The 26,564-nt window shown below is 40.3% G+C and overlaps 1 protein-coding gene across 2 annotated transcripts; it reads left to right on the top strand.

Moving 5' to 3' along the window:
- Positions 1–263: 263 nt before the first annotated feature.
- On the top strand, positions 264–26,564 carry ap2b1 (adaptor related protein complex 2 subunit beta 1). 2 transcript variants are annotated; one of them, XM_072446908.1, is made up of 22 exons: positions 264–381; positions 5,586–5,638; positions 6,768–6,873; positions 7,485–7,620; positions 8,811–9,056; positions 9,804–9,994; positions 10,882–11,103; positions 11,733–11,853; positions 11,931–12,026; positions 12,378–12,493; positions 12,585–12,750; positions 12,859–12,957; positions 14,152–14,411; positions 15,054–15,246; positions 17,315–17,356; positions 18,758–18,910; positions 20,565–20,710; positions 22,311–22,440; positions 22,531–22,615; positions 23,413–23,499; positions 24,750–24,904; positions 26,298–26,564. In XM_072446908.1, exons 2-22 carry the CDS (start codon positions 5,602–5,604, stop codon positions 26,370–26,372), a joined length of 2,862 nt encoding a protein of 953 aa, XP_072303009.1. In that variant the 5' UTR covers positions 264–381; positions 5,586–5,601; the 3' UTR covers positions 26,373–26,564. The 2 variants fall into 2 exon arrangements, with proteins under 2 accessions (XP_072303009.1, XP_072303010.1); XM_072446909.1 differs by lacking the exon at positions 17,315–17,356.

The raw sequence follows: 26,564 nt of genomic DNA, 5'->3' as shown, positions 1-26,564 counted from the left end.
ATTTGCTAATGCATTTATTTGAACAACCCACACCTTTATGCTGTGAAACGTTTCAACAAACCTGTATCTTCATGTAACAATTAGAATACTCTAAATTTACCATTATAAACCCTTTACGCTTGAGAATTAATATACATATTTTAATAGCTCAATTTCGTTTAATTATAAATACATACAGACATTTAAGCCAGTCCAAGCTTTATTTTAGTCTGTTTAACGCAACATTTCTTTCGCGAAGTCACATTTTCCGACGTACGCGAACTCCCTCCAGGATCCACATTCTCCATCTTTCCTCCGGTGAAACCTCGGCCGAACCCACTGCGTCTTGGCCTTTTTTTTCACGATCTCAACCCGGAATTCACGCTTGTAAACCATTCCCAGGTCAGAATATCATTTTTCCACAACATTGACTTGTTTTATGATCACGATTTGGTCTTGTTTTCCCCATAACGCGCTGTCCTACCGCTGTTTTAGAATGAAAGTGGGCCTCTGTGCCACCCGTAAAACCTGTTATTTAATGCGCATTTAGTTTTTATTTAATGTTTTCTGGACGTATTGTTGCTTGGTCGTGAATTATTATTTTGCCTTAAGGTTGACTGACAGTAGCTTAATTTTGTGCTAGTGATGCCATTAGCCGCTCCTTGCTAACATCTGCAGGGGGAAAGTGATGCTAGGTGAGAGATGCTGTTAATGATCGCGTCAGAAAGGCTTGATTACTGATTTCTGTTCTGTTTAGAGTGAGGTTTGCGTCGTAATTGTTGAGTAACTTGTCTGACAGTTGAATAAACGGGATTGTAGTCGTTGGGTGTTGGGTGAGTTTATAAACCTTTCTTGATACAACGTTAAAGCAGAAAACTCCCTGAATTCTTGCCTTGTTGTTTTGTTGGCATGTTTAGGTTTAAGATTTCGTGTTCTGTATTAGCATTTACTCTTTGTCTGTTTTATTAGTAAAAGTCTGAACAATGCTGATATTTATTTGAGTTTCTTTATTTTGATACTTCTACTGGTCTACAACAAAAATAATTTCCCCTTGTGGATGAATAAAAGTGATTCTAAAATTGTAATTATTTACTGTGAGCCAAGACTCTTCTTCTTCTTCTTTGGTGTTTTATGGCGGCTGGTATCCAAGTGTTACATTACCACCAGACTTTATTCTTTAGACTTTATTCTTTTCTTTAGATTTCATTCTTCAGATTCCTCCAGACTTTATTCTTTAGACTTTATTCTTTTCTTTAGATTTCATTCTTCAGATTCCTCCAGACTTTATTCTAGAGCTGACTCTTCTTCATATTAATTATGGTAAAGGTGCACTGTGTAACTTTTCTGAAATGTTCCGCCTCTTTGTCTTCATTCTTAATGAAATCTCTAACACTTGGATACCAACCGCCATAAAACACTAAAGAAGAAGTCTGTTCTCATTAAGAAATCAGGTTTTCAAAGAATTTTGTTTAGCAATCAAACATCTGTGATAGAATAAATAAGTTATGTGTTATACTGTGGAACATTCCAGACAAAGTGATTCTATTTCCATTGAGAACCTCCACCAGAAACGGGTTTCACAACCAGTACATTTAATTTCTTCTGTCCTGGTTCCCTATGAGCTCGCTTCGCTTTCATTTTGGCAACTCCCTCTGTCACTGGAAGTTACAGTGAATTTAATGACACGGAATAAAAATTATAAAAAGTCATTAACCATTAACCATCAGTTCTGGCCTTCTCAATTCGACTGGACGCTACACACCCCTTTTCGTCATGTGACAATATATATCTAAAATCAAGCCTATTATTAAGAGTCATTTGTATAAACTTTGGCAGGACTATTGGAATCGTTGTGATACTGGACAGCATCTCTGTCAAATGTAAATTAGTGTTGGTCCATGCAGATCATGGAGAGGAACGCGGGGGAGGAAAGAGCCTTTGCTCACATGAGTATGGGCCACACTGAGCTCAATTGGTCGCTTAGAAGGATAGGCAAACATCCGACTGGTCTGTGTAATCACTGTCAAGAGCCAGAGACTGCTCAGCATGTGCTGATTCACTGTACAGCACATGAAAGAGAAAGAGCTACATTGGTTTTATGGTTTCAAAATAATAGGCAGGAATTCAATCTGCGTAATCTTCTTACAATCAAGTCACAGGTATTAGTCAAGGCTATAGTTACTTAATAACACAGGATTGATTGGAAGATTATAGAGTTAGGTGCGTCGTTGTAGTGTTACACTACAATCGCTATGTACGGCTGCCGTTGAAGGTGACGGCAACAACAGAAGTGACTCCAAGAATCACAACTACTGTAGAATAGCGGTAGTGTAACACTGTGGATACCAGCTGCCATAAAACATCGAAGAAGAAGCATATGCGAAAAGAATGCGTCTGCACTTTGATTCCTCTCCGCTTTGATTCCATTGGCTTTGAAGACCATGAAACTTAAACGGTACGAGGTACGAGGCAGTCTAAAGAATGAAGTCTGTAAAGTCTAAAGAAGAAAGTCGAAAGTCTAACTACAGTAGGTGGCGATAATGTAACACTTGGATACCAACCGACATAAAACACCAAAGAAGAAGAAAGCCGTCTGTGTGTGATGTTGTGGACGCTGTGGTAAAAGTGATCCACAGTGACAAGGTAGCCTGTGGTGTCCCGTGAGGTGAGGATGTGGTCTGCTGAGAGCGAGGAGGCTCTGAGGGACTGCTTCAGCACCACTGTCTGGACTGAGCTTTATGACCCACATGGGGAGGACATCAACACCATCACAGAGTGCATCACGGACTACATCAACTTCTGTTTTGAGAACATTGTTCCCTCCCGGATGGTGCGGTGTTTTCCAAACAACAAGCCATGGATTAACCGTGAACTGAAGGCTCTGCTGAAGGAGAAGAAGAGAGCCTTCAGGTCAGGGAACAAGGAGGAGCTGAGGACTGTGCAGAAGGAGCTGAGGAGGAAGATCAGGCAGGCTGAGGCCGGCTACAAGAGGAGGATGGAGGAGCAGCTGCAGCAAAAGAACATTCAGGGAGTGTGGAGGAGCCTGAAAACCATCTCGGGCTTCAAAATCCCCCCTGCCCAGACAGAGGGGGATCTACAGTGGGTGAATGATTTAAATGCTCACTTCTTGAGGTTTGATCGGTCATCCGCCCCTCCCCCTGCACAGCTGCATGCTCCCTCTTCCACAGCTGGACAATGCCCTGCATCTGTTCCTCTTCGCTTATCTGCCCCGGACCATCAGCTCCCCACTTCGCCTGGACTCACCCATCCCCCCAGCACACGGTCCCCCTGCCAACCACTGACTGTCACAGCAGCACAGGTGAGGAGTGAGCTGAAGAGGATTAAAGTGAGGAAGGCAGCAGGACCTGATGGCATCAGCCCCAGGCTCCTTAAGTCCTGCGCAGATGAACTGTGTGGAGTTATGGAGCATGTCTTCAACATGAGCCTGAAGCTGAGGGTGGTACCACAGGTCTGGAAGACCTCCTGTCTGGTACCTGTGCCTAAGACACCGCGCCCCAAAGACCTCAACAGCTTCAGGCCAGTGGCTCTCACGTCCCACCTGATGAAGACACTGGAGCGGCTGGTCCTGGACCACCTCCGCTCCACCGTGAGCTCAGCCATGGACCCGCTGCAGTTTGCATATCGGTCTGGCATCGGAGTGGAGGACGCCGTCATCTCCCTGCTGCACCGCTCTCTCACCTGGAAAAGCCTGGCAGCTCTGTGAGGATCCTGTTCTTCGATCTCTCCAGTGCCTTCAACACCATCCAGCCGCTGCTCCTGAGGGACAAGCTGGAGACGGCTGGTGTGGAGTATGACCTGGCAGAGTGGATCCTGGACTACCTCACAGACCGACCCCAGTTTGTGAGAGCCCGGAACTGTGTGTCTGACACTCGGACCTGCAGTGTGGGGGCGCCCCAGGGCACTGTCCTCGCGCCCTTTCTCTTCACCCTTTACACTGCAGACTTCAGACATGCCACGGACAGCTGTGTCCTGCAGAAGTTCTCTGACGACTCTGCCATCATCGGACTCATCACGGACGACGATGACGCGGAATACAGAGGACTGGCGCAGGACTTTGTGGACTGGTGTCAGCGGAACCACCTCCTCATCAACGCGGGGAAGACCAAGGAGATGGTGGTGGATTTCCGCAGACGCCACCCCACTGCCCCCTCACCAGTGAACATCCAGGGACGGGACATTGAGAGAGTGGACTCATACAAGTACCTGGGTGTTCATCTGAACCACAAACTGGACTGGACTCATAACACAGACGCACTGTACAGGAAGAGCCAGAGTCGGCTCTACCTCCTGAGGAGACTCGGGTCTTTTGGAGTGACAGGGCCACTCCTGAAGACCTTCTATGACTCTGTGGTGGCATCAGCCCTCCTGTACGGTGTGGCCTGCTGGAGCAGCAGCATCACAGAGAGGGAGAGGAAGAGGCTGGACAGAGTCATCAAGAAGTCCAGCTCCGTCCTGGGCTGTGCTCTGGACTCGGTGCAGGAGGTGGGGGACAGGAGGGTCCTGGCTAGATTCACATCTATGCTGGACCATGAGTGTCACCCCCTGCAGGACACTCTCTCTGCTCTGGAGAGCAGCTTCAGTGAGAGACTGATCCACCCTCGATGTGCGAAGGAAAGGTTCCGTAGGTCTTTCCTTCCTGCTGCTGTCAGACTTTATAACAAAAGCTGTTAGTACTGAACACTCGCAATACTGACCTAACCTAATACTGATGTGCAACTCTGTCATATGTGCAATTGCTGTTGGAATTCATGTGCAATTCATGTGAAATTCATGTGCAATCTATGTGCTGTCGTGACACATATTCATGTGCAATTACTGTCGTGATCACATGCAATGGTATTTATGTATTTATTTATTTATTTATTTATTTGTCTATGGGAGTTTTTATTTATTTATAGGAGATCTTCTACTGAAAGTGTTTTTCAGACTTCCTATAAGTGATCTGTTCTTCTGTATCTATCTCTGTATCTACCTGCGTTGCACCAATGAAATTTCCCCATGTGGGACAATAAAGGAATATCTTATCTTAAGTAACGAGTACGTCTTCTCCTGTATTTACAGCAGTGTGGGGGGTGTGGATACTCGATTGATGTAACACTATAATTTATATTATAAAGTCAAAATTTGAAAATCATAAAAACCCATCATAGGCACTTTAAGCCGTTTATTTATTTTTTACTTTACCACGACTAGGCAGTAGGGCTGGGTATTTCCTAGTACCTCACGATACAATTAAGTATCTCGATACAGGGTCCACGATACGATATGAATCTCGTTGGACAGAACTTGATATGATACGGGTGCTGATTCATGGATATCCCTTAAAAGTTTACTGAAACTATGGCTTTATGTTGTTTAAAAGTATCACGATGCGCATCTCTGTATCATTACACGTATTGCCAAGAAGTCTGTCACAATATATCATGATATGAATCCCGTGGTCATGGAAACGATGCCAGTGGGTTGTCACTCATCATCAATACAAGATCAACTAGTGAAACATAATGACACACTGGATGGAAATAAATATTGGACAGTCTACCAAAAGTAGTTTCTGACTTTTTTCCCTTTATCTTTCTCTACAGATAAGTAACTGCAGCCATGACGGACTCAAAGTATTTTACAACCAACAAGAAAGGTAAGAATGGTTTTGCTCAATCGTAATGTCATGATACTGAAATGTCACACTTGATTTTTATAATTCGGACAAAATATAATTATTTGCATTATTTATACTAAAATGAAAAAAACACAACATTGACGCAGTCCTCTTGTAAAATTCGTCTTCTTTACCACGCTAATATCACAGCAGGGATGTCAAGATTATAAGGTTAATCGATAATCGTGATTTTTCTGGTCAGTTAAGTATAAATAATAATCGGGAAGTATTTCTAGTTCAATCTATCATCCAAAAATGTAAATAACTTTTTTATCCGGCTTTTTTGTTCTCATATTTAACAGTATGTTTTCTTTCAGAAAGTTCAGTTTTGTGACATCGCTATATCACAGTTTTACATTACTGGCCGAATGCAATTTTCAAAACAGAATAATAGTCGTCACTCTTTTGGTTTATTCTGAAAGTGTTTGGAAAAGTACAAATTTGTTTTATTTTTTTGGGTAGTTTCTATTACAGGTCGGTCCAGGTTTGATAATAACTCGCACATTAAAAATAACTCGCACATTACGTATATGCATTAAAATAAGGGGCAATTTTTCAAAGAAGGATAAAATTATCGCTATATTCAGGCGATATTATGTCAAACCAACAGCAATGTGTTAAAACATGGCTTTAAATATGTTAGTTGAGGTTTATGTAGCAGAAACAATGTGAAATAACGGTAAAATTACTCACAAAAGTGGAGCAATATCACTTTCTACCCTCTTTTGTTTCAGTCAGCTCTTTTTGCTGTATTTTTCAATTATAAACAACATTCTCAATGTTAATTTTTTGCACAAACAATATTCAAATGTCTTGCATTCAAAATGTAATCAGTATTTTGTAAATCAGCCCACTTCTACATTCCAAGTATTGTATTGCTTTGTTGCGTCACCAGATTACTGCTTCTACTCTCTGGTTTCTGGTCGGCTTGATACGTAATTTATTATAAAACTCTTTGTGTTCAATTTGAATGCCATTTTGAGCTTCCCCTTTTGATGTATAATCAAAAGATGATGTTTGTGGCATGTAAACGTGACTTCCTTATTTCTTTTGTTTTCAATTCGTCTTTGAACGTCTCTTCCCTCTTTTTTCTTTTTTTTTTTTTTAGGAGAGATATTCGAACTGAAGGCAGAACTTAACAATGAGAAGAAGGAGAAGCGAAAAGAGGCCGTCAAGAAAGTCATCGCCGCAATGACTGTGGGCAAAGATGTCAGGTACGCCACCGTGTGTCCTTTATCAGCTGCTGAAATACATTTCTCTTCCAATTTTAAAGATTTGAGAATTTAAAGTGTGTTTAAGTGAAATACACGTTTTCAGATTCAAAGTGTTGCCATAAACATTGGACTTTCAAAAGGAAAAAGGTTTTTAAAAAAAGGAGAAAATCTATGTATTATTGGTACCCTATTTTATTTGCGCTTCATTATCAATGTTTGGGTTTGTAATATGTTTTTTGAGCTGTTGTGTCCAAATAATGTCTTTTGTGATAACCTTTCCTATTTGACTATAATGACTATAATGATAATAATAATTTGACACAACAATTTGATAAATTTGACCAATGTTTTACATAGGGATTGGCAATATCTTTTAGAAGATCCGTATTGTTGATCTTTTTGGAGACTAATGATTAAAAATAGAAATGGAAGAGTAATCGGGCATAAAAAAAAAAAATCCTTGTATATTTACTCAATCATGCAAAGAAATATTTGATGTCCCAGCTAAATAAATGTTGTTATTTTTTACTGCCACAGCTGTGAAAGGGTTAAGTTGTGTATTGACTCGAATAATATAGTGTTAACGTCAGTTATTCCCTGCGTGTGTCCAGTTCGTTGTTCCCAGACGTGGTGAACTGCATGCAGACTGACAACCTGGAGCTGAAGAAGCTGGTCTACCTGTACCTGATGAACTACGCCAAGAGCCAGCCCGACATGGCCATCATGGCGGTCAACAGCTTTGTCAAGGCAAGGCTTTTCTGCGCTCTTCTCCCTGCATTTCCAAAGTGAAGAAGCTGCACTACGACGGAGACTTCGTTCTGGATTATAGCGAGTCTCCGGGTTCAAATGTGGCGTCCATGTTGAGTAAACAGGCCGTGCTCATTGTTGAGTGTTGCCAGTTTAGCCTCGGTGCGTCCGGTGGCTGTAGGGCCCCTGAGCCGGCTCGAGTACCACGTGATCGCTTTGACCAATCAGGGCGAAAGTTGCTGGAGCGAAGCAGACAAAACTAAAGATTAAAAGCTGATTTTTAAGACAACTGAAGGATCCTGAGATGAGAAAAAGGTCATGACCTAAAAGTAGGCAAACATATTCACAATATCTGACCAGCAGCTTGTTTTTACATTGCACTTTATGGGAAAAAATTCTTGCAACAATCATTTATCCTGTACAATACAAAGGTACAGCAGTGGTTTCCCTAATATTGAATAGGCAGAGCGCACCCTGCCCCATCAATCAAATGATGCCGCACTAATCAACGAACGAGTGTTGTTACCAAACCTGTTCTACTGCTCCATAAGAAAGTACAGTTTTCATAGAAATCCTGCCCACATTTTCTCTCATGCATCTCCTGCCTAATCCAGTCCGTGACTCCCACTGATCCGGTCCGTGTTCAACGTCTCTGCTGCTAATGTAAAGCAGTGAGTGGATGAAAAGTACATTTTATTGCATCAGTGTTCAAGAAGATAAGTTGTTCAGAAAATAATTCATTCACTTATTTTTTATTGAGTACTTGAGTTTAATTTATGCAGATGAAATGAGATCTATAAGTACTTACAAATGTCCATACCTCCTAACGCTTTGTTGAAATGTAATCACTTTAAAAAGCTTTAAATAACATGGACATTTAGAAATAGTGGCACAAATAATATTACTAAAATTTCTAAGCCAATATGCCTACATTGTGTCCCTAATGCGCGCCTGAGCGTGTGGTCATGTGCACGTACGCAGCCAAACCAGGAAGGAAACACTATACAGTACCATTTATGAGTGAATAGTTAAACAAAATGTACAGTCATTTTTGTTATTCTATTGGAAAACAAATCCCCACCCACTCCTCCTTTTCATTGATTTAACCACGGACAATATAAAGAAACCAAATATACATCAACCACCATTTTCAGCTGTTTGTCGTAAGCTCCCGTTCTTCTCCACTGCAGGACTGCGAGGACCCTAACCCTCTGATCCGTGCCCTGGCCGTGCGCACCATGGGCTGCATCAGGGTGGATAAGATCACCGAGTACCTGTGCGAGCCCCTGAGGAAGTGCCTGAAGGACGAGGACCCCTACGTGAGGAAGACCGCGGCCGTGTGCGTGGCCAAGCTCCACGACATCAATGCCCAGATGGTGGAGGACCAGGGCTTTCTGGATTCACTCCGAGATCTCATCGCTGACTCCAACCCCATGGTGAGGACGCAAAGGTTCCTGTGACGCAAATTGAGTGCTTGAGCTATAGACGGGGGCATTACTGATTAAAATGATATCTATATACATTGAACAGGCCTGTAAATCGCACACAATTGAATGGGCTTTTAAAGAAGACACTAAAGTGCAGTAATAATAGTGTGTACATACCATATTCTCTGTTGTTTTTGCTTGAACATGAACTCTTTTTGGAGCATCTTTATTAACCTAATCTCGAAATTCAATGTTATTATCTTTTAGACTTGTGTTTCTCAAACGGTGGTACGCGGATCTCTCTGTAGTTCTAGTGTTCGATGATTATTGAGTCAATTTTGTCCAAATGACCTTTATTTTTAGTCCGTGGACAGAACTACTTGGGCTACATTTACACTGCAGGTTTAAGTAGCCTTGAATCTGATTGGTTTGCCAAAATTTCACCTGGATCTGATTTATTTTTATATATATCTTTTTTAATATGTAGTACTAAATCAGATATGAATCTTTTACAAAGTGACTGCATTCTGAAAATGCGTGTCTGAACTTGCCGGTTACATTCATATGACCTCTACAGCGCTGGAATGCTACATGTGCCACATTCCTTGAAAGCGCAAATAAAGTGAGGTTTGAACCACCTCTTTCCAAAAGCTTGTGGAAAAAAGAAAGTGAATTGAGTGAACATAGCCTTGGATCATGTCTTAGTCATTTGCAGATACACGTGAAAGAAATTAACCCTGGCAATTGTTTCTCCAGGTGGTGGCCAACGCGGTGGCGGCTCTGTCTGAGATCAGCGAGTCTCACCCCAACAGTAACCTGCTGGACCTGAACCCCCAGAACATCAACAAGCTCCTCACGGCCCTGAACGAGTGCACCGAGTGGGGCCAGATCTTCATCCTGGACTGTCTCTCCAATTACAACCCCAAGGACGAGCGCGAGGCCCAGAGGTAACACAGCCAGGGGTCTGTGCAAACCAGGGCTGCACCATGTGACCCGTGTGGCGATTGTAATTAGATATGAAAAGATTGTAGATTCTGTTGAAAATGCATATTGTAAAGGACTCCAGGAGTATTAGCAAGAGTGAAATACAGTTTGTATGGACACTAAAATGTTTGGTCTAAACTGTAGGCACACATTGATTTTTCTAGAAAAATACACTATTTGCAGTGTAAACACAAATACATTTTGTATGGATATATATATTGTGGAAAATGGACACGTTCCCTCTTCAGAATATTACCAGGTGTTGTGTTTTGCTTCATTCACATACTATGTATAATAAGTCCCTCAATAATGATAATAATTTGTGTGTACACTAGAGTGGCACAATTTAAATGCCCAAGTTTACAATGTGCACTTGCAACAGAACCCAGAATTTTATTTTGGTAATTCCCACTATTGCCTGCAGGAAGCTCAGTTTGATGCAACATTATGTGTACTTTTCATTAAGTACATTGTTTTTAAGTTAATGCGATGCCAAAGCAAAGCTACTCAAGATAATGTTTAAAGGCCAATAACTGCTTAGTAACAATTATTTTACTTATTATTATTAGTATTGATTGTAATGTCTTAAATTTAAAATACTCTATATTATTTTTAGTTTTGATTATTATATTGAGACTTAATATGATAACTGGTATTATCGATTAAACAGCTCATCCTGACATTCTTGAGTTGGCCTCAACACTTACTAGTTTAATGCCTATTCTGCTCTATCTTTTTCATAGAGCTTACACTTCGGTTTTATTTCACCACTTTTTATGTAAATGATGATGTAAGTGGAAGCAGTATCCCTTGTGAACGTTTGAAATCTCCACCTCTTGTTTCCCCGTAGCATCTGTGAGCGCGTGACCCCCAGGCTGTCCCACGCCAACTCGGCCGTGGTGCTGTCCGCCGTCAAAGTGCTCATGAAGTTTCTGGAGCTCCTGCCCAAAGACTCCGACTACTACAACACCCTCCTGAAGAAGCTGTCTCCTCCTCTGGTCACGCTGCTGTCCGGAGAGCCCGAGGTCCAGTACGTGGCCCTGAGGAACATCAACCTCATCGTACAGAAGAGGTAAAGAAAAACACTCCGTCCAACTCATAAAAAGGTGAAATGAGTTACGTTTCGACTGGTTCACTTTGGAGCAGAGCAGGATGGTTCCGAATGTGTTTCCACTCTCTTAAGTGAACCGTACCGGTCTATTTAAGCAATCTAAAGTGGGCCCTGAGTGGTCTAGCTTCGAAAGCAGACCGGCATGTTTTAGACCTGGAACGCTTTTGAGCGAGATGATTGGACAAGAGAGAACACAGGCTCAGGGGAAAACAAGAAGCAGATGGAAATGGAAAAGAATAATTTCTCACCAAACATTGACTTGATCTTGAGGAAAACCGGTGTATTTCTTGTGGTGGTAACTTTATATATTGAGCTGACTGACTTATCAAAATAAAGCTAGCGCATATTAGCATCAGCTGTTTCCTGTTTATCGACACATGGCACTCACGTCAGACTGGAAAAGTTTCTTGTTTATTTTAGCTTTAGCCACACAAACTTGGTATCACTAACCGTCTTTTTTGAATTGCTTAATTTCGATTTTAATTATTAAGAAAACATTTACGTTTGGGTGACATCAGCTGCTTTCGTAGCGGACCAAAGCTGAAACATGGCCATAATCTCAGTGTTAATTCTGATGTGTCTTTGTGCAGGCCTGAGATTCTGAAGCAGGAGATAAAGGTGTTTTTTGTCAAGTATAATGACCCCATCTACGTGAAGCTGGAGAAACTGGACATCATGATCCGCTTGGCTTCACAGGCCAATATTGCCCAGGTAAAGTCATACAGACGGTGTGTGACTGTGATATCGAGTGACATTTAAAGAGATTTCACACGTGTGCTGTCTCGTAGGTGCTGGCCGAGCTGAAGGAGTACGCCACTGAGGTGGACGTGGACTTTGTGCGTAAAGCTGTGCGCGCCATCGGCCGCTGTGCCATTAAAGTCGAGGTGAGAAGGAGGAAAAACCTTCAAACCATGTCTTTATGTGTATCAATCAAGTAATCAATCTTTTCATACATAAACGGTGACAGGAAGTGGTTTACAGTCTATCAAAAACAATCCCAAAAGTCCACTGGAATGTCACTATAAAGGCTTGAACCGGAAGTCAGAGGACCTGTTTCAGTCATAAAGCTGTTTTAGATCAATATTGCAGTTTACAATGAACAAAATGAAAAATGATGATGTTGAATACTAAATACCTGAGAAAAAATAGTAAATCATTATTTAACTGTATTCTGTGCTTATGGTTAAAATGCCCTCCATAGCAGTATTGTTTTAATCCTTTTGTCTTCTCTCCAGCAATCCGCAGAGCGCTGCGTGAGCACTCTGCTGGACCTGATCCAGACCAAGGTCAACTACGTGGTCCAGGAGGCTATTGTGGTCATCAGGGACATCTTCCGCAAGTATCCCAACAAGTGAGTGTGGCTAAAACGCGAGCCTGCATTTTGAGTGTTACATTTCCTGCTTGTTGTGCACAGTACGTGACATGTTGTGTGCTCATGCCAGGTACGAGAGCATCATCGCCACCCTGTGTGAGAACCTGGACTCGCTGGATGAGCCGGACGCACGCGCTGCCATGATCTGGATTGTGGGGGAGTACGCCGAGAGGATCGACAACGCCGACGAGCTGCTGGAGAGCTTCCTCGAGGGCTTCCACGACGAGAGCACGCAGGTCAGGAGGACACGGACACAATCGGGCCCAATATTCCACAGAAGTCAGAAGGATCATGCAGTTGATGTGTACAGAGACTTATTGTAGTTGTTTGTGGTTTGTTTCCAGGTCCAGCTGACTCTGCTGACTGCCATCGTGAAGCTGTTCCTCAAGAAACCCTCAGAGACCCAGGAGCTGGTGCAGCAGGTCCTCAGCCTGGCTACTCAGGTCGGTTTAGCCTTTTTGATTTAAAATAAATACTGAACATTTAATATATAGGAGCAGTACGGCTTCACTCCATGCTGTGCGGCAGAACAAACCAAAGACGATGGAACTCTGTGTGCACTACCTTCTCTGTGGTTCTCCCCGAGGTTTCTACTTTTTCCCCAAACTGTTATGTCGTTTTTCCTTGCAGAGAACGAGGGTCCAACAATGGGGGATGCTGGGACATGAATCTGTTTGTTAATTTCCCTCCTTCTCTATGTCACTGTCACTCTTCGAGGCAACTTCTGTTAAAAATGAATTGAACTGAAGGAATTTTATTGAAATTAATGAGCGCTAAAACGATCTAGATGGGCCAAATATTTCACCACACTGCTACAGAACACTGGAAATCACAAGGCTAACACTATCAGCTTGTATCTGAGTCAGTTACATCCGCAAGCAGCAATGAAGGCCCTTTCATATCACTAAACCTGTTTGGTCAAGTTGCCAAGTTATAGATTCATTATTAAATAGACATGAATTGTAGCCAGTAACACTTTTAAATTATTCATTTAGATTTGTAAAATCATTTAATTATTTACATTTCTTAAGCTTATACACCATGTAATAGTATGTTTAGGCCTAAACACCATGTAATAGTATGTTTAGGCCTATACATGGTGTATGTTTAGGCCTATACACCATGTAATAATATGTTTAGGCCTATACACCATGTAATAGTATGTTTAGGCCTATACACCATGTAATAGTGTTTAGGCTTATACACCATGTAATAGTATGTTTAGGCCTATACACCATGTAATAGTATGTTTAGGCCTATACACCATGTAATAGTATGTTTATGCGTATACACCATGTAATAGTATGTTTAGGGTGTGTGTACCTTTGGAAATAATGAAGTTACGTTAAACCATCCTTGGAGTAAAATGCGACCCCATATGAGCCATATTTACCATCCCTTTAAAAAATCCTGGGGAGAGCACTGCATATGGTAGGAATATGTCTAGGTTGAATTTTTTTTGAACTTTTTAAAATCAGGATTGTTACGTAATTGCAAATGTTTGTTCGCTTTTCTTTCTTTTTTATCTATTTCTGGTGTGTTGTTTTGTTTTTGTTGATCTATGTTCCAATAAAAAGAAAAAATCGTGTTCACTTCCCACGCACGTCCCTATATCACCATTTTTTCTTTCCCTCCAGGACTCCGACAACCCGGACCTGCGCGACCGAGGCTACATCTACTGGCGCCTGCTGTCCACAGACCCGGTGACGGCCAAAGAGGTGGTGCTGTCGGAGAAGCCCCTGATCTCCGAGGAGACGGACCTGATCGAGCCCACGCTGCTGGACGAGCTCATCTGCCACATCGGCTCGCTGGCCTCGGTCTACCACAAACCGCCCAACGCCTTTGTGGAGGGCAGCCACGGGATCCACCGCAAGCACCTGCCCGTACAGCACAGCAGGTCAGACACAAGGCCAACTGTCCGAGTCGATTTTTGTCTGACACTTGATACTGATACTAGAGCAAATATTGTGATTATTTGCCCTAACCCTAACCCTTCTGCATTGTTTTTAAATCCATACATCATCGGCAGACTCGTTCTGAGCATTTCTGCTGTCAAGTCGTGTGCCAGCATGTCGGGGCTAGTAGCTAGCTTTGGTTTGGTCTACTGTTAATAGATGGAGCTCAAATACAATAGCCTATGCAATACCTCACAGACATAAAGTAATGCTTTATAGCTTCCATTATGCTTTCAGCAGATGCATTATTTTAAGTTCTAAAACTTAAGATGCCAAAGCAAAGGAACTCGAGCATATTTAAAGGCCAAAAATATACTAATAATGCATAATATGTGTTGTGTCCTTGAGTGTCCACAACCTGCTCGTCTCCATGGAGATGGTAATACTTGTCAGGAGTGTTCTGATGTATCTCCATGCAGGCACAATAGATGGGTTTAATGTATATAGTGTTGAAAGCACATCTCGTTGTGACAAGCAGGGGACACATTCTTCCCCACCACCTGAAAAGTTACATATTGCATCTTTAATCACACATCATGTTAGACTTTGAATCCAAAATAATAAACTCCCTGTCCTCTGCGCAGTATCGACACCGGAGAGAGCCCCGTGAGCAGTGGACCGGCCGCAGGGATTGAGCAGCCTTCCGTCATTCCCAGTCAGGGAGACCTCCTGGGGGACCTGCTCAACCTGGACCTGGGCCCTCCGGTCAACGTCCCACAGGTGTCCTCCATGCAGATGGGGGCTGTGGATCTGCTCGGGGGAGGCCTGGACAGTCTGGTGAGGGACGCCCACTTTGCATTTGCACTCTTTAAATGGAATAACAATTGCGAGAGAGACAATAGTTTGGATTGGAAACAAAATATAATTACAGACTTTAAAACGTGTATGTTTGTATATATACTCATTCAGTAATTGTGAAATACAAAAATTAGTTTTATTAGTCATTTAATAGTGTTTACGAGCAATATTTGACATACAAAATTATACAAAACATTAAACAATATAACAGCAACATTAAAAGTACACTACATTTAAAGGCTATGAAATAGATATAACATTTGCAGTCATTCTTCATCCTTCACATGCAGCTGTCCGAACATAAAGTAAAGACGATCTCGAGCCCCAGAATCTCACGAGAAAAAATGCCAAAAGATACACGAAAAATGTTTCTTTGTTTTTTAAGCTTTTACATTTGGCTTGGACAAAACAAAAATATCATAAGCTAGTGAGTTACATTTCAAGGGAAGATATAGTTCAAAAAGATAGTTCTACAATGACAGTAAGACTAGAAAAGGAAATTAATGAATAAATCCATAATTGTAAACTGAACCACACAAATGATTTAATATGAATGGAAAAAAAAGAAAACACACCTGATCTCGGTTCAGGCTGCGTGCACGTCACAACACAACGATCTAGAATCCCTGTAGTATAGTCAAATCTGTCAGTATCAAACACAAGGTGCCATTATTCAACCCCAAAGACGATTGTTGTCACTTGAATGGGGGTTTTACGGGAATTGGGACAGTCCGCACTTCAGTGTTGTTTAATTGAATTCATCTCAAAGCCACAGCTCAGTTTAGTTTGGATATTGTGCTGAATTGGACACAAATGAGTGAGAACAGGCTTAACGTTTTTACAGTGTTGTTGCCAGACAGTCACAGATGAATTGAAATATCATCAGTTTAAAGTCCATATGACACAGTTTTCAGTAAAACAAAGGGAATATGATTATATTTCAGATTTGACCAAACAATTTGCTTGTTTTTCTCCAATGTGGCAATTTGGTGACGTGGTTTGACATTGCCGGAAAATATGACATAGGTAGAGGTAATTCCACAACGGTTACTTGGCAACCAGATTGTAAACCATAGTCAAAGTCCATTTGAATCATACAATAGTTATGATTTGACTAATAATTAAACCTGACAACACATTTATTTTTTAAATGATTGTTTAAACTATCATAAAACATTTAAGTTGTGTGAAAATATTCTCCGCAATTGTTGACGGAATGGCGCTATTTTGATGACATCACAGAGGTGGAAGTATTCTGTTGTAGGCACTACGTCCTGTAATTTTCAACTTTTATATCCGTCAAATTTTCTTCACAAACTGCAACGTCATAATAAAAAAACAAAAAACATCAGAACATTTCTTATGCGCTTTAAATGCAAAGACATTCCTTTCCATTGTTTCTTGTTTGCTCGCTTCTAAGTTGCTGCAGAAGCGCTGCACGGATTGATAACATTACAATGCATTGAGGGGTATTCAATTGCCTGAAGTCTCCATCGCTCCACATTTGCCTGAAGTGCGGAAAGAAGCCCTTGTTTCAATTGGGACGCCCTGCACTCGCTCGACGTGAACGTGCTTATGAAGTGTGTTAGGCGGGTGTTGTGAAGGGGCATCACACACTCATCACATCACATTGCATTTCAAAACGCATCTCTACATCAACATTTCTTCACAAACTACAACTTCACGAATATAAAACTACAATAAATACTTAACACAGGTTTATACACCCAAACTAAATCCTTTATTTTTTTTTTTTTTTTTTTACCCCATAGAGTTATATAGGCCCTTGTACACCATCTTGAGATTATGACATCACCACATTCTAGAACGCAAACACCGCCCATATCCAGATTCGCCCCATCAATAGTAATGAGGATTATGTATTAAATCAACTGTATATTTGAACTGTGACAACCGAATGCCTTCTCTTGAGTACGACGTGGACTGAAGGTTGTGGTTTGTGTGGTCGGGCTGCTCTCTAAGCCTCTCTGCTCTCTGCTCTCTGTCTCTCTCTCCTGGTGCTGATGGTGCTGATGGTGGTCTGTAGCTGGGGGGAGACCTGGGAGGAGGTGTTGGGGGAAGTCCAGCAGTAAGTTCCTATGCTCTGTTTTGCATACTCTCTCTCTCTCTGCATGATAAAACGTTCCTTCTTTTACTGACATTTTCTTCACTTGTTTCAATGATCTGGCTTTTATAAAGTCTCTCATGACTTTTTAATGCAAAGTTTATTCAAGTAAAAAAAAAAGTTTAAATTTACCACACGACTGCCTTTTGATTATATTTAAATCTGTGGCGTAAGGTAGTGCAAGCTTTGGTGCTGGACCCTATTCGGAGCACACACATTTGGAGCATACGCTTTAGGAACACTATAGTCCACAACTCCAGACAGAGGAATACAACGTGTAAACACTGTTCTCCAACAGCAACACGCGCTCTAGTCACCAGTACGATCACTTTACTGACCACAATGTCTTCGTCTGATGAAGCCAAACCGTCCGACTGGAGACTGAGCGTTTTATCCTGCTGTGTGTGCGAGTCCTATGCTTTTCCTTCACATGCTAAACTCCAGAACAGTTGTATATTTTACCTCTGATCTGCTGTTCCATTGCAGCTTTACTTACCCAAAGTAGAAAGTAAATCTAATACACAGTATACTAAATACACAGTTTCTATTGCGGGTAAAACCATGACAAAGGACTGTATGGACAAAACGGGAGAAGCACAATGTCACTGGCCTGCAGGGGGAACTGTAGAGCCCAAGTGCTCAGTTGCACTGGCTGAACTGCCTGATTACGCCATTGATTTAAATATATTAATTCATGCATTTATTAAAATATCTCTTTGCTCTTTGGCCTATATTTTTTCTTCCCATGCATTTATGAGACCACTACTGCAAAAAAGGAATCTCTACAGCTTAAACTAGGGTTGAGAACAGTTTAAATGTACCGATACGGTTCAGAAAAAAGGTACTACAGTGAATTTATTTTCTTTTGATTGCAATTTGTTTTTTTGTGCCTGACGAGAGAGCACTGTAGATGTAAGTATTAGTAGTAGAGACTGTAGATAAGTTGTTTGGCAGTGTGATCTCAAATTACAGTTTTAATTGTTCTAGATATTCATGCTTAATAATGATTAGTGCAGGAAATTATACCAAAAAAAGTAGCGTGCCGGTACAGGCATCTAAAACAGTTGTAACTTTAGTTCTGGTTCCTGGAAAAGAATGTGAAAGGAGCCCTACTTTAGCTAAAACTACTTGAATTCATGCATTTACCTTGATTTTGATTTGAGCCGAGATTATTTGACTATTTTCAGCATAAAAATATTCTTATTTTAAACTCAAGAAAGGGTTGGACCTGTTTGTACAGTCAATAAAAAGAACAACTTCTAACTTCTGTTCCTCTGTTCCAGTCACGTAGACGTTCCTTTTTTGTCGCAGTGTTTGTCTGACTCTCACTGCTCGACTTTAACCTCGATGCTGTGTACGGTTCAGGTCGGTCAGAACTTCATCCCGTCGTCAGTGCCCAGTACTTTTGCTCCCTCTCCCACTCCTGCTCCTCCGGCGGCCTCCAGTGGCCTCAACGACCTGTTCGAGCTCTCCACCAGCATGGCCACCACCACCGGGGGATACGTGGCCCCTAAAGCGGTGAGTGCTTCTACGTTTGGCAAAGGTGCGGATTTCATTCAGACCGAGGCAGAGTTTTCACACTTGTCCCGATCCAAATTTAGAGGAACGCTTCTGTCCCACGGAATGAAATACTCCGTAATAAAGAGAATAGTAAGAAAAAAGAAAGCTGAGTTCCGTTCTTGGACTTGTGACGCATTTTTCAAGTCACTTCTGGGATTTGTGACTCGAATATAATGACCTGGCTCAGACTTGCACGTTTGTGAAGAGTATGGAAGATTGGATTTGGAAAATAGGTACTGAAGTAGAGTACCCAAGTTTGTAAGTGTACCTTCTCCGCCCTGCTCAACAGCTGCCAATCAAATGCTCAGCCTACTTGTTTTAAAGTGACTCTGACAGGTTGGACAACTCATTGAACTAAAATGCAGTTGAGATTAATATAGTTTAAATTTAGCAAAAAAATAAAATCAATAAATAATCCCAAAATAGCTAATTTTTAAGGTTCATAATTCTACTTCCTGTTTGTAATTGATGACATCACAATAGGAAATTACCCAGCAAACACTGGGCCAAAACTCATTTGACGAATGCAAATTTACTAGAGCACCTTTATTTTGTTTAATTAATGTTTAGATGGTCAAAAACATTTGTGTAAATTATGCATCAACTTTGGATGGATTTAATGTCCCTAGTGTGATGTCACTTCCTGTCATTTTCTACAGATTGTTCAACTTTTCTCCACAGATATCTTGATTTGTGTAAAACTATCATTTATATTTACAACAGGTACAAATACACCAAATCAAGTCAAAATATAAAAATCATAAAGACCTGTCATATGCCCTTTAAACTCTGCCCTCCTCCACTCCATGCAGAGTTTAATTTGACTTTCAGGTTTTAATGCAGAGGATCACGTGTATGTCTCACTTACATAATGCATCCTAATTATTTACCATGAGTTTATAAGTGCTTTTCAGAGCTCTCAAAAGGCCAGAGTGAGTTTTACCGTCACGTAGAGGTGTCAAGATTAATCGGTTAATCGATAATTGTGATTATTCAGGTCACAATATTATCGTACAAACTTCAAAAAATTATAATCGTGACAATTGTAGAAGCAAAAGTCATTTCAGTTCAATCTATACGCTAAAAAAGTAACCGTGGATGTAAGAAAAGCTACTATATCCGTCTATGTTAACTTACATAATTATTAAGTGCATTATTAACTTATTAACTTTATCATTCAGAAAGTTTGATTTCAGAAACCTGGTGACAGACTGGAGGAATTGTGATTGATTTGAATGAGAGAAAAAAGTGTCAATAAACATGAATAATCATTCTATTGTTGCTTCTCACAATAACCCTGACACAAGCTAGCTTTACCGTGACATCCCTACTGTCACGATAAAGCTAACGGCGCACTTTCTGCTTCGTGGAGAATAAAATGCTCTATAATTAGACGCAAACAGCACTTTGCGATCTCATTTTGACCCAAAGAGCTGCTATGATGCATCCTATAACCGATTTTACTTTATTACATGAAAAAGATGGGTAAAATATATAATAAATAGATCAAAACTCAAAGTAAAGATGAGTTATTCCAAACTGTTCCAAATGTTCCAACTTTTAATCTCTGCTTCAACGTTGTGATGAATCCTTTTCCCTTTTGCTGGTCCAGGTGTGGCTGCCGGCAGTGAAGGCCAAAGGCCTGGAGATCTCGGGGACTTTCTCTCGCAGACAGGGCCACATGTACATGGACATGACCTTCACCAACAAGGCCCTGCAGCACATGACCGACTTCGCCGTCCAGTTCAACAAGAACAGGTCAGGAGCGCCACAGTCAACACAAGGCACCACACAGCATATTAAAGGAGATGTACACTACACTGCTGCCACAATCTTGAACGTTTATGGTGTTCTTGCTGTTTCCACATTACACCTTGTGTCTCTCATATACTGTACATTTCTGCTGACAAACGAAGGTGCCAACCACTTTAGAGGTAGCAGCTATTGTTCTTAGCCATATTTACCCAATCCACATGTGAAATTTCGCGTTGCGCGCTGAAAAACAATATTAAAATTGCAGTTTAAAATTTTACTGAAATATAAGCTCTATATGAAATAAAATAAAATAAATGCTTAGGCTGCCCCAAATAAATTGTCTGTTTGCTGTAACCCGACCCACCATTTTCAAGTGGGTAGGTAGGAAGTCAAATTCTTTTTCTTTTTTTTTTTACTTTAAAACATAAAAGAATCCAAATTTATATATAGAATTGAATGAGAATTGGCCTATGAAATTAAGTTAATATTATCATTTATCAAAAGAGATGCTACTGTAAATGTACAAAACAAAACAATGTCCAAAGTCCAGCCAATAAACTATTTTTGTACAGGAAAAATTATTTTATTTTTTGGCCATTTTCATGCCGTAGAATCGTCAAGGTCTTGGTCATCATATGACAAATTCTGCATATTTTAGCCCACTGTCAAATCCCGTTTTTTCTATTCTGCCAGTGACACGCAGTGACCGCCTGGGGTCATGCTTCAACAGTCAATGACTTGAACGTTCTCCGCTCGTGTTAAGTTTCATTTTCATTTCTTTTTTGGCTTCGTAATATTTTTAGCGAGTTCAAGTAATACAAAATTATTCAACACGGCGCTTTTTTGAAAAAACGGTCGGTGAGTCGGCGAAATATAAGAAAAATAAAAGAATTTGGCATAATTTTGACAAAATGCTGATATTTTTTTTTCAGTCGGCTATAATTTTGACGGCTCGGTCGGGTTACGGCAAACAGACATTATTTTGCTCTGCATTATTTAATTTTTTTGTATTATTATTATATTATTTATATTATTTTTTCAAAATAAAGAAAAAAAAACAAGGCGGGGAAAGAGAAAAATAAAAATGCTAGAATTTAAAATAAGAATTAAAAAAACAAAATAAAAATAAAAATACACTACATTTAAAAAAAAGGTTAAGATCCAAGATGGGCGCCCCAGTTTTTTTATTTATAGGAGATCTTCTACTGAAAGTGTTTTTCAGACTTCCTATAAGTGATCTGTTCTTCTGTATCTACCTCTGTATCTACCTGCATTGCACCAATGAAATTTCCCCATGTGGGACAATAAAGGAATATCTTATCTTATCTTATCTTATCAGTTAGTCCAGTTTCTGTTAAATTTGTCCATATCTAAGTTGACTCCGTAAGTGATTTTTTCCCCCCCCTATTATTACTTGATAGTTTGAATTATAAACGATATACTAGACATTCTAATCGCTTATCTCCAGAACAACAAACGCAACGTTATCCCTTTTCGATATATCGCCTCCCTCTTCCTTTTGTGCAATACATATACACGGCATCTAATCAAAGCCCTCAAAAAGAAAAAGTCAAAGCATGATTAAACGTTTGTATTTCCTCAGTTTTGGGATGATTCCGACCAGTCCGCTGCCCATCCACACTCCACTGATGCCCAACCAGAGCATCGAGGCCTCTCTGCCCATCAACACCGTCGGACCGGTCATGAAGATGGACCCACTCAACAATCTACAGGTAACGCAGAAGCCCGGAACACGCAGAAGCCCGGAACACGGCGCCCAAGCTCAAGTCATGTGTAAGTGACCTTTATAAACTGGCCTGCAGGTAGCGGTGAAGAACAACATAGACGTCTTCTACTACAGCGTCCTCATCCCTCTAAACATATTCTTTGTAGAAGACGGCAAAATGGGTAAGTCTGATAGTTTGTATTAAGATTTATGGTAATTGACCAAATGTGGTAGCGGTTGTGGTTTCGGGAGTTCCATTATCATTCTCGACCATTTGCCGAGTGTCTCTCCCTGCTTTCTCTCCTCCCATTTAATGCGGTGTCTGTCCTGTCGGGTAAAGCAATCAGGCCAGGAAAAAAATATAAGAGGTATAAATATGTTCTCTCTGGTCCTGCCCAGCTCTTATTTTTATTTTTGTTTTTTTGCATAGGCATAGGTTTAATGTATTTTTGTTTTGTTTTATGTTGTTTTATTTATTTTGTAATAATAAAAGTAAATAAATGTATGAATAAAACAAATTGACCAGATGTGGATAAAATTGTACTCAAAGTTTAAGCTTAATTACTGTATGGAAAAAAAACAACACAGTAATATTTTCTGTGTTGTTTTTAGAATAATCAAAGAAATCATCCTTTTGCTTTTGTCACTGGTTCCATCAATGTATTATTCATTTTGAAGTAATGGCACGTAGAAACACCTTATAATGCTCTTAGAACCGGCCCTTCATTAGCGTAAAAGATTATGCACTCGCTTCAAGTCGAGCTATATTTAGCATATTTTGACTCAATTTGACCCAGATGAGGTTAAGGCATCGTCGCTTCTGAGAAACGGCATGTATTCGAGCCTGTTTTTAGTCCAGATAACGATTATTTCCTCACTACAGGGTTTGTGAAAATCCTGAAAAAGTAATTTTAAGTTCAAATCTGTACGAGCCCCGTTACTAAATTACACTCTCCTCTGCGTTTGTGTGCGCTTCCAGAGCGACAGGTGTTCCTGGCCACTTGGAAAGACATCCCCAATGAGAACGAGCTCCAATACCAGATAAAGGAATGCCATCTAAACGCAGGTAAGTGTAGTGCCGTTTTGTTCACTATATCATGTATTATTTGCCCAACATGATCCTTTAACGCCCTTTTGTCTCGCCTTCCTAAATTCACGCATTTCTTTGGATTTTTTGGATTCTGCGTTGTGATTTTGTCTCAAGGATGAGTACGTTTTGTGGTTGCGGCGCCCAAACCCTGCCCAGGTCTCACAGCAGTTAGGGGACTGTAGTTGTTGCTTGGTCCCAGTAGAGACTGTATTCACTGTCCTGTAGAGATACTTCGCTTTTAGACCCCTCTAGCAGTGGGATTGTTCTGCTAAATACAGGCAAAACTAACTGTGTATAAAATAGACCATTACGCTGGTGAATCCACGCAAAAGCGATACATTTTACCTCTGAAAAGTAGTTGAAATACATGCTAAAAACAAACTGGCTGGCTTCATGATTAGTAATCTAAGGTATGAATCAATCTTTAATGTTTGGTGATTTGATCTCATTACATTTTTAGCACTCAAAACTATATATAATAGCACAGCAGTATTAACGTTTTACTATAAATAATTATCAATAATAGTCCCATATTTGACAATTGTCACTGGCAGTCGTTATAGAGATCCATCAAACCTATTATTTGTTCATTGTTTGTGATATTGTTGACCTAAGTATTCTCAAAGTAATGTATGAAGCAAAAAAAAAACGTGCCTGTAAGCATTCAAGAATTAGAACAAACAAGAAAACAAGTTACTATGATCTAAAAGGAACAGACATTTTCAAAAGGTTGTAAAGGAATGACTCGTTTCTGTGAAAGTAGTGAATTTATGGAACGACAAAGAAATCAAAAAATCAAAAACCGTAACTGCATTTAACAAAGACATGAAACATATCACAATAAGCAAGTATGAAAAAGAAAATTAGGCTGAGAAAGGGCTGGAAATCAGTTTGCAGTGAAATTTTGTAATGTTATTTTATAGCAAATATTTATTATAATGTGTTTTAAAATATCAGTGTGAATCACAAGTTGAAAAGGGGCAGATAACATAAGATTTTTCCTGCTCTTTTTTTATTAATCCTTTGTGTAATTGTAGGTCACTGATAATGTATTTTATATGTTATGAATACAAAACAGATTTTTAAATGATACTATTAGTGTTGGGAGGCATAAATTGCGTATAAAAGTACCAATAAAGAAAATCTAAAACGTTAGCTCTATTCAATTCATGAATGGAGCTATGTAAGACTCCGCCTCCGTCTGACTGAGCTTTCTCTCCGTGTAGACGCCGTATCAGGCAAGCTCCAGAACAACAACATCTACACCATCGCCAAGAGGAACGTGGAGGGCCAGGACATGCTCTACCAGTCACTCAAGCTCACCAACGGCATCTGGATTCTGGCCGAACTGCGCATCCAACCTGGCAACCCCAACTACACAGTACGTTCAGTTCATAAAGGAACATCTGTGCATTTGCTTTTTCTTTAGCTATTTATTTAAACCTAGAACAAACATGAAACAAACAAACATATACAAAGAAAAAGAGATTAAAAAAGAAAGTAAGGTGGTGTCATCCAAAGAATAGTGGGTTATAGCATACTAAGTCCCATTTTGTTCCTCGTTTATTGAATTTGTCAATGAAAACTGTCAAATCTGCAAGAAAGATCTGATTAAAAAAAACGCCAACTTTCTTAAATTTTGTTTTTCCGTTCACTTTTTGTGCGATACTTGAGTCTTAAGATATTTACAGGCAGATGTTAAACACACCTTTTTCAAATATAGTATGATCTGATTATTGTTATCAAGATAGTTTCCGCCCAAAAAAGATAAAAAATGTTGTCAATAGATGGGGGAACGCCCACCAACTGAGCTTCATGGGGAAAGCAATCCATTCATTTTAATCTATTTATCATTATTTTTATTCTTTACAAATTTGCATAAAGAAACCTTGAAGAATAAAGTGATCCAAGAATGGCCCAAATTTGTATAAATATCCCTGAATACTAACTGTAGATTCGGGCTAAATGCTACCGTGATGCTAGCACCCTTAAAGGACACATGTGCACAATGTACTTTTAACTTTTAACCATTTTATAACATTGTTCCCTCATCTACAAATATCTGGAGTTGTGTTAAACTTCAGTCACACTAGTCTGATAAAGCTCAGTTAGAAAGTCCTCTCCCTCTGAGCCTCAAAAACACTCACACGTCGAGCTCCAAGATCTTCTGTGCTGTTTTTAGTCCGTACATCATTTTTAGACCCTTTCTGAGCATTTTTACCGTCAAATCACGATCATTACAACAATTGTGTGGCAGCATTAGCATGTCGGAGGAAAGCTAGCATTTGTTTCTTACCTATGCATTTCCCTCTGCAGCCAGTAGATGGAGCTTAAAATTCATTCTTTGCGTTATTTTGGGAACATTTTTTTTCTTAGTTCTACGTGAGATGCAATGGTAAAGGTACTCGAGCTTATTTTAAGGCTAATGGCAATAAAATAATGGACAATATTGGCTCTTTTACATCTACAGAACAATCTGATAACATATATGAGGTAACGCCATGTCAACAACCTTGTGCTTAAAATACACATCCATCAGGAAACGTCTTAAAAGAGGGAAGAGTAGCATTTCCTATTCAATCAACACAGTTTCAACCCATGCAAGACCACACACACACTACTATGACACCATCTGTATCTTAATATATAAGCACTTCATTTGGTAAAACGTAATGTGGCTTAAAGTATTACTCTAGGAATATATACTGCGCCATAAAATGTCCTCAATACTGTAAACCGCCAATTATTCTGACCATGTTTCGTTTCGTCCACAGCTGTCCCTGAAGTGCCGCGCCCCGGAGGTTTCCCAATACATCTACCAAATGTACGACTCCATACTCAAGGCCTAAAGCACCCCACGCAGAGTTTTATCATTATCTTAGCACCTAGGCTATCTTTTAAGCTAGCAGTGACTCCTATATACACTCCTCACTTGAAATCCATTCCATTCTTAAATTAACCTCTGAATGTCGTACAAATAATACAGGTGGTTTACGTGTCCTCTCTTTACACTCTTGGTTCTGGCTTTGCTTCTGTTAAAA

Source organism: Eucyclogobius newberryi, unplaced genomic scaffold, assembly GCF_026437365.1.
Source record: "Eucyclogobius newberryi isolate DKJ021-1_F unplaced genomic scaffold, fEucNew1.0.hap1 SCAF_15, whole genome shotgun sequence".
NCBI lineage: Eukaryota > Metazoa > Chordata > Actinopteri > Gobiiformes > Gobiidae > Eucyclogobius > Eucyclogobius newberryi.
The sequence above is the reverse complement of the archived record's forward strand: the minus strand, read 5'-3'. Positions and strand labels throughout refer to the sequence as shown.

Bases quoted from the DNA above. Each gene is read 5' to 3' on its own strand.
- ap2b1 (XM_072446908.1), top strand. From the start codon at position 5,602: ATGACGGACTCAAAGTATTTTACAACCAACAAGAAAG. The intron at 6,874-7,484 runs GTACGCCACCGT...GCGTGTGTCCAG, and splicing joins ACTGTGGGCAAAGATGTCAG to TTCGTTGTTCCCAGACGTGG. The intron at 23,500-24,749 runs GTAAGTGTAGTG...CTCTCCGTGTAG, and splicing joins GGAATGCCATCTAAACGCAG to ACGCCGTATCAGGCAAGCTC.